Source organism: Podarcis gaigeae (assembly GCF_964106915.1).
Source record: "Podarcis gaigeae genome assembly, chromosome: 6".
Taxonomy (NCBI): Eukaryota; Metazoa; Chordata; class Lepidosauria; order Squamata; family Lacertidae; genus Podarcis; species Podarcis gaigeae.
Window position 1 is genome coordinate 98550619 of NC_139682.1, and position 12417 is coordinate 98563035.

Sequence of the window (12417 nt, forward strand, 5' to 3'; positions counted from 1 at the left end):
TCTGACATCTATGGTAATTTCTTAGTTGTAGTCTCAAAGGCAGTTTTCACTTCATCCTGTTCTAAATAAGATTTGACTTTTTGTACTCTTCTGGAGCATTTGCAGAGGCTGAAACGTGATTGGATAGCTCAGTTGGTTAGTGTGTGGCGCTGACGGCGCCAAGGTTGCAGCTTTGATCCCCGTCTGGGACAGCTGCCTATTCCTGCCTTACAGGGGTTGGACTGGATGACCCTCAGGGTCCCTTCCAACTCCATGATTCTATGATAAATCCCTGTGATAAAAAATATGCCAAGCACAGGAGGCAGCTCTTCTGCAGCCTGCCTCAGTGCTCTGCTTTCCTTTGGACCCCCTCAGCAAGGCCGAAAGAGGGGTCTTCTCACCTGGGTAGTCCAGGACCTTCACACACGTTGCCCAGGCCTGTGCTCTGGAGAGGTCACTTCAGGGCTGCTATTGCAGCGGTTTGACTTCACCCCTGGAGGTGCACTCCATTGTCTCTCAAGACAGACCGATATCAACAAAAATGTTACCCCTCGGCTCTTGTAGCTCAAGGATGCAGTGGACAGCAGTTTTTGCAAATTCTTTTTATTGGAATGTGCAACATTTAATTAAGGAAACTTGCTGGCCCTGCCAGGTTTTGAACCACAGCTTAAAGGGCAACCTGAACAGCTTCTGTCACGTGTCGCTTCAGCTCCTGGAGGTTTTGTAGGGCAGAAGACACACTCAGGACGTTCCATGCCTGCCCAGCCACGGTGCCGGAACGGTGGTATGACAACAGCTCTGCCTTCCCCAGCAGTCCTGCAAACAAAACAACATTGAGTCCATGCATCCTAGGAGACAAATATAGTGATATCAGACTGCTCTGTTTGGCTAAAATGGCTTCTATTGGGGGAGGAATAAGATCTAACAAAACATTGGGGCTGCAGATAATGGGACACAGTCATGGCTGGGTAAGAGAGGTTTTGTGCCCCTTAAGGAGTGCCCAGGTGTGGCCATCTTCCTGAGGAAGCCTGAGGGCGGCACAAACCTCTCCCTGGGAAAGAGAGACCATTTCATCCCTTACCTATCTACAGCTGCTCTCTGCACCTGCCCTTCCCTGCATCTGTTCCCCACCCTTCAGGTTTTCCTTGTTGGTGTCTTCACCCAACCACCCCCAGAGGTTTCCCATTTCCTGTTCATCCCACCCAGGATCCCTTCCTCCTCCTTTTCACCCCAATCCTTCCTCATCTGTGGGGTGTTAGAACCCTCAAGCATTGGCACATGTCCTTCTCGTCTTTGGGTTGGAACAGCAGCCCCTGAGCAATTCCAGGCCTGACAAACTCCGTCCCAGCAAAGCACTCTTCTGTTACACAGCCCCGGAGAGTGAAGGATGCACTGTCAAGAGACAAGGGTTTCCCCATGCCAATTGTTAGATTAGGGAGCTCTGAAAGGGAAGAGGAGGCCTCTCCTTACCAAGGACGGTTGGCAACAGGCTGGCATCAGAGGTCTTGGCTCTGTAGAACAGCAGAGTGCCGGAGAGGGGAACATGCTGTTTGAAGACGGCTCCGCTGAGCTCATGCAGGACAGGAGTGCTGCCTTCCACAGATCCAACTAACACATAGGGTGACTCTTGTGCAGAAAGTTGCAGCAGGGCCTCGTCACTACCCAGGGCTCTGCTACTGTGGGTTGTGGTGATCTGCAGGGGGCAAATGGCAAAAGAGTTGCAGAGCCTGTTCATTGCAGAGGAGATCTGCTTCCAGATTCCCTCTTTGGGAAACTCGAGGCGAGCTCAGCTCTTGCCCATCATGGAGCAAGAGAGAGTGGCAGGGAACAGCAAGGCCCCTGCTGAGAGGGCAAGTGTAAAGTCTGCTCAATGGGCAGAAATTCAGTATGTGAAACTGAGCCACATATCTGTTCTGAGGAAGCTGCACCAGTTGAGTTTCTGACTGTTTTGCAGCTGCTAAGATAAAAACCATGTCTGGGGGGGGGGAGACACCACCCTCTCCTGAGCAGACCAAAAGAAAGGTTCAAAGACCCCACTGCTACGTCGAGGCTCCCCAAGGAGCCGCCCTAGGGACCTGTCAGCGGAGGGCACCAGACGTACCTTCAGCCCAGATTCCTGTGCCAGGAGAAGCCCATTGACAAGGTTTGCGTCCTTCTGCACAGTTTCCTTAAGGAGGCCGATGGCCACGGCAGGGCTCAGGTAGCTGCCCGCCTTCTGCAAGGTTGCGCCTAGTGAGTGTGACAGGCATGGTCAATTAATTTAAAAAGTGTCCTGCGTGTTTCCTGTCCTGTCCTCACCCTGCAACCAGAAGACGAGTCAATGAAGAGACCGGACCATCTGATCAAGGGCTGTGCCAGAACCAGACACCCCAATCAGCAGGACCCTGGGGCCTGACTTGCTTCTTGGCGGTATCTGTGAAAAGCAACACTGGGGCTGCTGCCTCCTCGTGTGCAAGCCTCTCACTAGCTCCCCTCCAGTGGGAACTGCTAACAGCCCCCCACCCCTTTCCCTTTACACAGGCCCCATACTGGCACCTTAAATAGCAGCGGGAAAGGTTCACTTGCTCAGCCATCAGGCTGCTGTTAAAGGGACAGCATCAGGGCCGGTAAACAAGCCCACAAGCCTCACTGCAGCTGCAGCAACACATCCAGATCCCATGGCTTCTCCTCAACTGCAACACTGCAGCAACGGAGCACATTCTCATCTCTTCTGTGTGTTCATTAGTACCCCCCATGACAGACTGCTACCGGTTAGCGGCTCATGTTTCCTTAGCAGCAAGAGCAGAGGGGGACGCAGGCAGTTAGGGGCAGGCCTCTCCCCACCAAGACCTTGTGGACTTGGCAGAAGAGCAGGGAGGAGGGAGAAGAGCAAGCACACACCCAAGGCAGCAGGGCAGAGCGCTGGGCCTGCGATAGGCAAGTTGCAGGAGGACGAAGCAGCATGGCGAGGAGGCAGAAAGGCCAGAGGAGGAGACAAAGGAGAAGCTTTCAAGAGGGCTGCAGAACAACTGATAGAGCATGTGGGGGGGACCTGAGCCCCCCCCCCCGAGGCTGGGCCTACAGCTCCCAGGACCCGTGCTGGCCGTGGGCCGCGTTGGTGTGGAGTTGGAAGTCCAACCACAGCAAGGTTTCCCCAGCCTTGTGGTAGCTAAATAAGCAGGGCTCTGTGTCTTCTGCACCAGCACGTAAAGGAGGACCCGATACAGGATTCAGCTCCCTGAGAACCTTGGATGTTCCTACATATAGAAAAACAAGCTTGCACTCATCATGGTTGCAGCAATTGCCTTAAAAGTAAATGGTTCATGAGTGGCAAAAACTCATTGATATGGGTTGCAAAATTCAACTGTTTTTCACACAGAATGAAGAAGGGGTTTTAAAGCACAAGAACACAGAACCCTGCACTAAGGAGAGGTGAGAGAGCAAAAGCAGAGGGGTAAATAGACTCAGGCATTTAAAAAATAAAACCCGACAGGATCTCCAGCCCAGTGCTGCTCCTGGATCTCTCCTCTCACCGTGAGTGACAACCTGAACGCCTCCGTTCACTGGGTGGCTCAGGGCCTGCAGCACGCTCCCCAGGGCCCTGGCCAGGGCAATCCATGGTTTGGTATGAGGAGCGTATGCACTGTGGAGAGCTTGGCCATTGACCTGAGGGAAAGAAAAAACCTCTGCTCCATTTCTCCTGCTTGTACTGCCTGGGACCCACAGATGACAACACTTTTAATGAAGGGCAGTGCTTCGCCTTCTGCCTTCCTGCAAACCTACCCAGGCATCCATCCAAAGACCTGGCCTGGGCTCAGTTCTACTGTTGCTATCATTTGCTAAGCAGTGATATTGGCAGTTGAAGAGTGCAAATGCTGAGCTTGCTGGATCAAAGCGTGACACTTGCTTTGCAAAGAAGTTGAGCCAGACTGCCACGTGACACTTTGCAAGTCTGCCGAGTTGCGCTGCAGAATATTTTGCTTTATCTAACAAGCTTGTCTTTAAACAAGCGTTGAGAAAAACCAACATGCTCATGCTTTGCAGAACAGCTATTTTGCATCTTAAATTGCTAAAAAGCTCAAATTTTAGAAAACAAAACAAAACAAAAAAGAACAAAAAAACCCCAAAATAAACCACAGATTTAAACTAAAAACCAATATTAAGATTAATTTTATAAATTGAAAAACAAGAAGAACTGAAGAGAAGGACTCACGGCGCCAACCAGTGCCCTGCCCTGGGCCCAGTCCACTATTTGCACTGCAATCTCCCTGCCACAGCGACTCTGAGCTTCTCTGGTGCTGGCACCCAAGTGGGGGCAGCAGATGACATTGGGGTGGTTTACCAAGGCCTTGTCCTTGGGTGGCTCCTGGAGGGGGAAGAAGAAGAGCCGAGTCGGTTGCTAAGGCCTGCCTTGTAGCCACAAAGCATTTCGTACGGCTTCCTTGTCCAAGCTGATCTCTTGCGGGCGGCCAGTGAAGGGGAATGTTGGGAGAGTCAGGACAGACAAAAGGAAGTCCTTCACACAGCGCAGAGTTGAACTACGGCAATCACTCCCACAGGAGACAGTGGTGGCCCCCTACATGGAGGACTTTGGAAGAGGACAAGGCAAATTCCTGAAGGAGAGTAGCTCTCAAGGGCTACCAGCCACAAGGCAGCCATGCTTCTGAAGGCCAACGGCTGGCAACCGCAGGAGCGTAGAGGGCTCTTGCGCTCCTGTTCTGCTGGCTGGCTTCCCACAGTCATATGGTTGGCCCCTGTGAGAACAGGATGCTGGGCAAGATGAGCTCTAGCAGCCACACTCTTCTGTTCTCACACCCTCAAGCCCAAGGCTGCAAAGATAGCCATCTTCTCTGGGAACCAGGGGAGGAGTCCTGGAGCCCTTTCATGCTTCCACATTCAGCAAAGTCCTGGCAAGGCTCAGGCACTCACTCCAAAGGCTCCCCTCACCAGCAGCATTTCCTCCACGAGCCTCTTTGGTGCGGCTGATCTGTGCCAGGGGAGCAGAAGGGCTGTCTGCTCTAAGGCAAGGCACTGGATGAGACCCTCTTGCCACATGCTGGCATTCCAACAACCACACAAAAGCAAGAAGGGCTCGTGTGCAGCCTGAGGCATTGAAAGAGATCCTGGTGGCCCCCCAAGGAAAGCCAGGGAATGAAATCCAACGCCCAAGCACCTCACCTCCGTGAAGACATCTAGGGCTGCTCCCCCACACTGGCCAGACTGCAGGGCCCGCAAAAGGGCACCCTCATCCACAATGCCTCCTCGGGCACAATTGATCACCTGGACCCCACGCCGGCACCGAGCAAAGGTGGCGTCATTCAGGAGCCCTGGAAAGGAGGCAGCCGTCAAAACACAGGTGGCAACAGCTCCCACGCCACTCCAGCCGCAGCCGGCTTTCCTGAGGAGGGGGCGGCAAAGCGAGCACACCATCCCCTGGGGGGCTTGGGGGCTGCATGTCTATGATTGCCACCCCCCCAAATGTAGATGGGTGCCACCCTGGAAATCAAGCTTTCAGTTTCTTAAAGAAGGAAGCAGTTTTCTAATCCTAAAGTTGAAAAATTTGAAAAATGCATAGAGTGCTAGGAGAAGTTTCTGAGGCTTTCCTGCATATTAACTCTTTGTTCCTCTGCATGAGTAACAGAAACAGAATTATGAAAAACAAGCCATCAGGCAAACATCGTTATTATTATGGCAGCAACAATACAGCTTTCCCCTGCTGCCTTTCTGTACCAGCTGTATGTCTCCCGCTTGAGCGATCCACGGACTTTTCTTTCTGGCAGCACCCTTCCTCCCTCACATCCATGATCCATCTTCTGCACTCCCCCCATGCGAAGGCTGGGCTGCCTCTGCTGCTGCAGCCAACTTCCCACGCCCAAGCAAGTTGTGGGGGCTCCTCAGTCCCCCCACACAGCCCTGCTGCCCCATTCGTGGTGGAACCAGGCAGTTTCCCAGTGGAGCACTCTGCAGGCACACAAGCAGCCCAGGACCCTGCAGGATCATCTCTGGCAGTCCCCAGGAGCACCCCTTACCTGTGGTGGAAGGCAGCAGAGGGGTGTGGACGGTGATGAAATCACACAGCGGCCAGACTTGTTCCAAAGGCAGCTGCTCAACTCCAAAAGCAGCAGATTCCTCGGGAGTGATGATGGGGTCATAGCCTATGGTCTGAAGGCCAAGGCGGAGAGAGACCGAGAGCTCTTTAAGGTCACTGAGATTCCCCACCCCATCTGAACACCCCCAGCATGGAAGAGAGGCACAGGGCCTCTTGAGAAGGCAACGGATCAGGGCCGCAGGATGTGCCCCCTCCAGACCACAAGTGGTCCCCCCCCCCTCTGTAAGGGCATTCTTACCTTCATGCCAAAGGACTGCATCCGGATAGCCACTTCTCGTCCGATCCTGCCTAGGCCAAGAATGCCCAGCGTCTTCCCCTGAAGCTCCATCCCCATGAACTAAGGCAAAAAGCACACCTCCGTGTGAGAAGATGGCAGGCTTTGCCTCCGCAGCGTCCTTCCTGCGCCCCAGCAGCACAGCGGGAGATGGAGACCCCAAGCCAGCCTCCTACCTTCTTTCGATCCCATTTCCCTTCCTTCATTGAAGCTGCAGCTTGTGGGATTTGCCTGAAATGAAAGACTCCAGTTGAGCAGGTTCCAACAAGGGCGCAAGCCACAGCAGAGGAGCCATCTGCATGTCTTCTTCTCTTGGACATGTTGGTGCGGAAGATTTAAGATTGTTTTGGTTGTGGGGGAAGCTCATTTTCCCAAAAGTAGGAATGGCCTGTGTCCAAAAGAGACACAGCTATGGAAATTTTCACAAGTGTGTTTGTGTTTTGTTTGTGTAACAAAACCTAACAGCTACTTCTTATGAGGCAAAGGAACTGCAGGAGGAGGACATTTGGAGTAGAACAGTGGCAGGGAATGGCTTCACCTTTCCCTATTCTTCTAGAACCCACCTCCCAAAAACATCCCCTTTCCCAAACAGGGTTTCAGATGTGTATGCCAGGGCCCTTTTCTGCACGGGAACGTGTAGCTTGAAGAGATGGGTTTCAGCAGAAAAATAACAGGAAGGAAGGGTGAGGCACCCCTCCAAAGCTGCTTTTCTGTGACAAGAAGGGGGCTGCCCTAGTTCTATGGAGTATGTCTGCAGCTCCATGTGAAACATGTCATTGGGGAGAGCTACAGGTTCTTCTGAAGCCCAAAGAGATGCAGTGCGGTGCAGCTGGTGCTTCTGGAAGGCCTTGTTCTCTTCCCAGAGCCCCATCACCTACCTTGCCAGGCTCATGACCATGCCACACGTCAGCTCGGCCGCACTGAGGCTGTTGCCAGTCGGTGTGCTGAGGAGCAAAACAAAAGCAGAGGAAGTTGGGTGGAACCCCTGGCAAAAAGCTCCAAGGCTCTTCCACAATGAGAGCTGTGAACTCTGTGCCTGTTGCTCTTCAGAGACAGCAAATACTCCCTAGCATCCCTCTTGTGTAGACCTTTAGGGCTCACCCCCACCTGCCCACCAAGGCACAGGTCAGTGCTCAAAAGCTCCGTGTCTGAGCGCACACACCCCACTCCCTGTGGACACGAGACAACTTTCCTCCCAAGTTCTGCTTGTACAAATTTGGGCAAAGCTAGCAATGCATCTAAATCCCCCTAATGAGGATAATGTGTTATCACCTGAAATATTCCTCACAGGCAGAATAATACTTTGCTCCCTCTCCTCCTGTGGTGCAGTTAGGAGGAAGAAGCTGTTGCTTTAATTTTCAGTAAATTGTAATTACCCAATATAGCTGAACTGAGAAATATGATTAGTGTTAACTGTGGTTAAGGGAGACAAGTACAGCTCCCCCTCCCCCCTTGCCATGCCAAGGATCACTCAAAGTTACATGGCACTAGGGAGCACAGCTCAACCACAGGGGAAAATCCCTGTCCCTGGGATTGAATGTTTTGGCAGAGAGCCCAACTCCAAAACAAGCTGGAATGTTTGCAGAAGAGGGCAACCAAGATGATCAAGGGACTGGAAACCAAGCCATATGAGGAACGCTTGAGGGAGGTGGGTCTGTTTAGCCTGGAGGAGACTAAGAGGACACATGATAGCCGTCTCCAAATATCTAAAGGGCTGTCACATGGAAGATTAAAAAAGCTTGTTTTCTGGTACTCCTTGGCAGTGGTGCCTGCTCTGTGGAGCACCCTTCTATCAGATGTCAGAGATGAACAATTATATGACTTTCCGAAGGCATCTGAAGGCAACCCTGTATTGGGAAGTTTTTAATGTTTGACATTTCACTGTGCTTTTTATATGATGATGGAAGCTATCTAGACTAGCTGGGGCAACCCAGTCACAGGGGTGAGGTATAAGTATTATTATTAGTTCAACAGTGGAACAGACTCCCCTTCCTTGGAGCGTCACAGGCTGCTTCGTGAGATTCCCGCATTGCAGAGAGTTGGACTAGATGACCCTTCGAACCCTACAAATTTACGATTCTATGAACTACGTTGTGCGTGTGTGACTATGTGGGGGGGGGGATACCTTGGGGGGTCTTGAACTAATAGGTTGTTGGCCTCCACCTTCTTTGGACACCCTTCCTGCCAGGCTTCCTCTGATCTTGTGACCCCCCCCCCTGCACCCATGTGAGAAGCGGCTTACTTCATGACCAGGATTCCTTTCCTCGTAGCGGCATCAACATCCACATTGTCCACACCAGTCCCGGCTCTACCAATGACCTGCAGCTTCTCAGCAGCATTGATGACCTCTGCAGTCACTTTGGTGGCAGATCGCACAATGAGCCCATCGCAGTCCTAAAGAAATCACAGCAGGACTGAGCAAAGGGCTGCCTAGAGAACCGGAAGCCAGCAGAGAGCCTGGTGGAGGAACAGGGCTTAAAAAATTGAAACCATTGGCCAAGGCAACTGTTGTTTGGCTTTTGCAATTTATGTTGCAAAGAAGAACATTGTCACCCTCCTCACCAGAAAAAGCTGGAATAAGGATGAGGAAGGTGTTTTCAGCCAATGTGGTTCAAGGCAGAGAGTGCTGAACGCTGACACATCAAGAGGAAAGTTAATCAAATTCTCTGCTATTAGTCTTTCAAATTCTGAGGTGTGCTGTAAAATCAGACAGGTGGAGGCAAGTTTCATTCCCGTTCCACAAGAACTGAGGCTAAACCAAGCAGATATTCTGCACCTTCGGCTGTTCTAAACAAGCACAAAAATCTGGGAGAGGCAGCATTTCTTTAGCGCCAGCCAACCACATTTTAACAAAACAGCAGTTTTCCATGCAACCACATTTTAACAAAACAGCAGTTTTCCATGGTGGAATATTTTCCAGTGGTTCTCCCACAAAGCCCCTCTCTGTGAGAAATGGGAATGGGAGATTGTCTATAAATAAAGCAAAGGACCGTGAAAGAGGGAAAGGCAGAGAAGCGATCAACCTGAAAACACTTTTGCCCTTCCCTAACATCTGTGGTAGGGCAACAGTGAAATATAAGGAACAAGGGGTGCAACCTATGTGATGTTCTCCTCCAGTCCCACGGAAATGAAGGTGAGCTCCCCAAGGAAGGGGGCTTCCTGAATGAGTCCCCCCTGCATACTTTCACTTGCTCTAAATTGGTTGAGATCTGGTTTCAAAATAGGAAAAGAAAATGAAGGCAATGAAAAATGCAAGCATCCTAATTTCAGCATGTCTGAAGAGTTGTGTGCATGTGCTTGGATAAACTACCCGAACAATTACAATTTTTACTTTAGAGTTGTTTTGTATTTTATCCATGATGTCAAAAACTTCACACACCAAGTTTTAACTGTTCGATATCAAAATGTCTCTGCTTTTTCTTTTCTTTTTTGAAATCATTTTTATTGATTTTACAAAATAAACTCACATTTACCACATTTAAATTTTAAAATAAAACAAGATTCTTCCAAATCTTAGGACTCCCCTCTGTGGATCCTTTATACAGTTGAACCTCGTGTTATGGATGGGATCCGTTCTGGAGGCCTGCCCATAACATGGAACTGACGCAAGCCGAAGCGCCACCATCTGCGCACACGCACGGCACCATTTAGCACTTCTGTGCATGCGCGAGCAGCAAAACCTGGAAGTAACCCATTTCTGTACTTCCGGGTTGTCGTGGACGCAACACGAAAACACGTAACCTGGACACAACATGAGGTATGACTGTACAGTGGTACCTCGCGTTAAGAACTTAATTCGTTCTGGAGGTCTGTTCTTAACCTGAAACTGTTCTCAACCTGAAGCACCACTTTAGCTAATGGGGCCTCCTGCTGCTGCCACGCTGCCAGAGCACGATTTCTGTTCTCATCCTGAAGCAAAGTTCTTAACCCGAGGTACTATTTCTGGGTTAGCCGAGTCTGTAACCTGAAGCGTATGTAACCCGAGGTACCACTGTATATCTAAATCAACTGCACATTATACTTTTTCCACATTATGGTCATCCAAAATATCTTTGTATCCAAAAGTCTTTGTAATGTTGCAAGAGTTACTAAAAGCTTGCCAAAGAGCTCTTTTAAGTGTAGTCTGTATTTGTCCCGTTCCCTATTGAAGTTTTCTCCTCTTTCCATCGCTTTCCCCATTCTAAAGGTCTCTTCTCCCGTGACTGAGTGAGCTGGTGCTCTAAGCTATACCGGACCTGGAGAGTTGTAGCAAGTGCGTGAGTAGCTCAGCCAGGAGAAAAGCAGGCGACACCAGGAATGTTGAAGAAGAGATGGATCAGTGCCAACTCTTCCATTTCCTGGGGTTGCCAGCGCTTGTTCTGCCTTGCCCAGCTAATGAAGGAGCAAGGCATTCTTAGGGCCGGTGCTGCCTGTCTCAGGCTTGGAAGAGGAACTAAAAAACCCAACCGTTTTCAGAGTTATCAAAGTGCCTTGACGGCATGTGGGTCACTGCAGAACCTTGCTTTCTTCCAATACAGGTTTGCCATATTGTGAAGAGCAAAAAAGAGGACACATTTGCCGACTTCTGCTTTTAACTATGGATCACTAGGAGGATTCTCATTTTACATACCCATGAAAAGGAGGACGTGTCCTGCACAAGGAGGGGCAACCCTGAGATGCTAACGTGATAAACTTCTTTCCAAACCCCTGGTCGCCCTTCTTTCCTGCCTTGCCCCTTCCAGCTCCGGAGATGCGCCGGGCTGCTCGGGGCCTGGGGGCTCTGCTTCCCGGGGCTGCCCTCGGACCTCCCCCCGCCGCGCGCCCTCTGGCGGGGCTCACCCGGATCTCGGCCAGCAGCTCCTCGGGGCTGAGCCCGGGCTTCTCGGCCACGCCGACGCCGGCCTCGCGCAGCAGCCGCGGGCACGACGGGTCCAGGCTGTCGCTCAGCAGCACCTTCCGCAGCGCGGCGCCCGACGCCATGGTCCGCTCGCCGCCACCGCCGCCGCCGCCGGAGAAGGCGAGGCTCGGCCGCGCGCCCTAAAGACGCCTCTCGCCGCCGCCGCCGCCGCCCCATTGGAGCAGGCCGGCCCCGCCCCGCCGCGCCCCTCCGGCCAGGGGCTCGGCCTCCCTCGGCCGCCTTGGCGTCCGCCCCTCCTCCTGGGGTCGCTCCGGCTACTGACTGACTGATAAATGGAGAAATCCATCAAATCGCGCAGCAGGAGCCGCGGGGTTTGCACAAAGCGCAGCTTCCTGCAGCGGACACGCCGGGCTCCCTGCAATCCGCGCGCCACGTCGGGACTCCCCGCAGGCTTCTCTCCGGATGCTCCCCTCAGCTCCGGGCAGCTTGGCCAACGGTCGGGAATGATGGGAGTTGGAGTCCTGCAACACCTGGAGGGCGCGTGCCATAATTGGTTGCCCCTTCCTTGGTGTTCTGCTTAGAAATGCTGAACTCATATCTGATGTGCATGCAACCAACTTGGTCACTTGGGCTGCAAGACGGGCAGAGAATTCCTACTTAAATACATGGTACAAACTGAGCTTGGTAAGGTGCACTCAATTTAAAATGCCTGATTGATGAGTCCCTTATCCAAGCAAACTATACTTTGCCTTCATCTGGGACCCAGGAAAAGTTGTCGGATTCTCTTCGCAACTCATGGCAGAAGCTAATACTGCAGCCGCTTCTGCTCTGTCCTGCCTGCAGGCTAGATGTCCCATTTTTGGTGCTTGTCACCGTCGCTCCAGGGCTTGGGGGAAAGCAGGCAGTCTCCCCCTCCCGCAGTTCCAGGACCCCCGTTTCCCACTCCCAACCCAGCACCCCATTTTCCAGCTGCTTGTGCACATAGTGGCCATCCTTCAAAGCCCTCTTTGTCACCCCGACGCCCGTCCTTTCCACACCCATTTTTATTTTTTACTGTTGTGATTTGCAAAATTGCAACAAGATGTCATGGTTACTCCTGCCTCCTCAGCGCAGGCTTCCACAGCATGCTCAGTTTCTTGCTGCTCCAATATAAGCCAGAAGTGTTCATACCTCACAGAATTACCCTTTAGATTAGAAGATTTTAGGCCGTGCTATTTAGGGAGTGGGGACACAGGTGGC

At 51.8% G+C, this 12417-nt stretch overlaps 1 protein-coding gene across 1 annotated transcript; it reads right to left on the reverse strand.

Moving 5' to 3' along the window:
- Window positions 1-566: 566 nt before the first annotated feature.
- Window positions 567-11402, reverse strand: PHGDH (phosphoglycerate dehydrogenase). Its single transcript, XM_083743910.1, has 12 exons — window positions 11160-11402; window positions 8584-8735; window positions 7220-7285; window positions 6518-6572; window positions 6306-6404; window positions 5988-6120; window positions 5137-5285; window positions 4172-4324; window positions 3492-3624; window positions 2081-2208; window positions 1450-1672; window positions 567-795 (listed from the first exon to the last, which is right to left on the reverse strand). The coding sequence occupies exons 1-12, from the start codon at window positions 11298-11300 to the stop codon at window positions 647-649; spliced, it is 1581 nt and encodes a 526-aa protein (XP_083600036.1). The 5' UTR covers window positions 11301-11402; the 3' UTR covers window positions 567-646.
- Between the last annotated feature and the right edge of the window lie 1015 nt (window positions 11403-12417).

Coding starts and splice junctions, on each gene's coding strand:
- PHGDH (XM_083743910.1), bottom strand. CDS start 11,300: ATGGCGTCGGGCGCCGCGCTGCGGAAGGTGCTGCTGAGCGACAGCCTG. Junction 6,121..6,305: donor TGCAGTCCTTTGGCATGAAG/GTAAGAATGCCC, acceptor CTTGGCCTTCAG/ACCATAGGCTATGACCCCAT. Junction 3,625..4,171: donor GCAGGGCACTGGTTGGCGCC/GTGAGTCCTTCT, acceptor TCTTTCCCTCAG/GTCAATGGCCAAGCTCTCCA.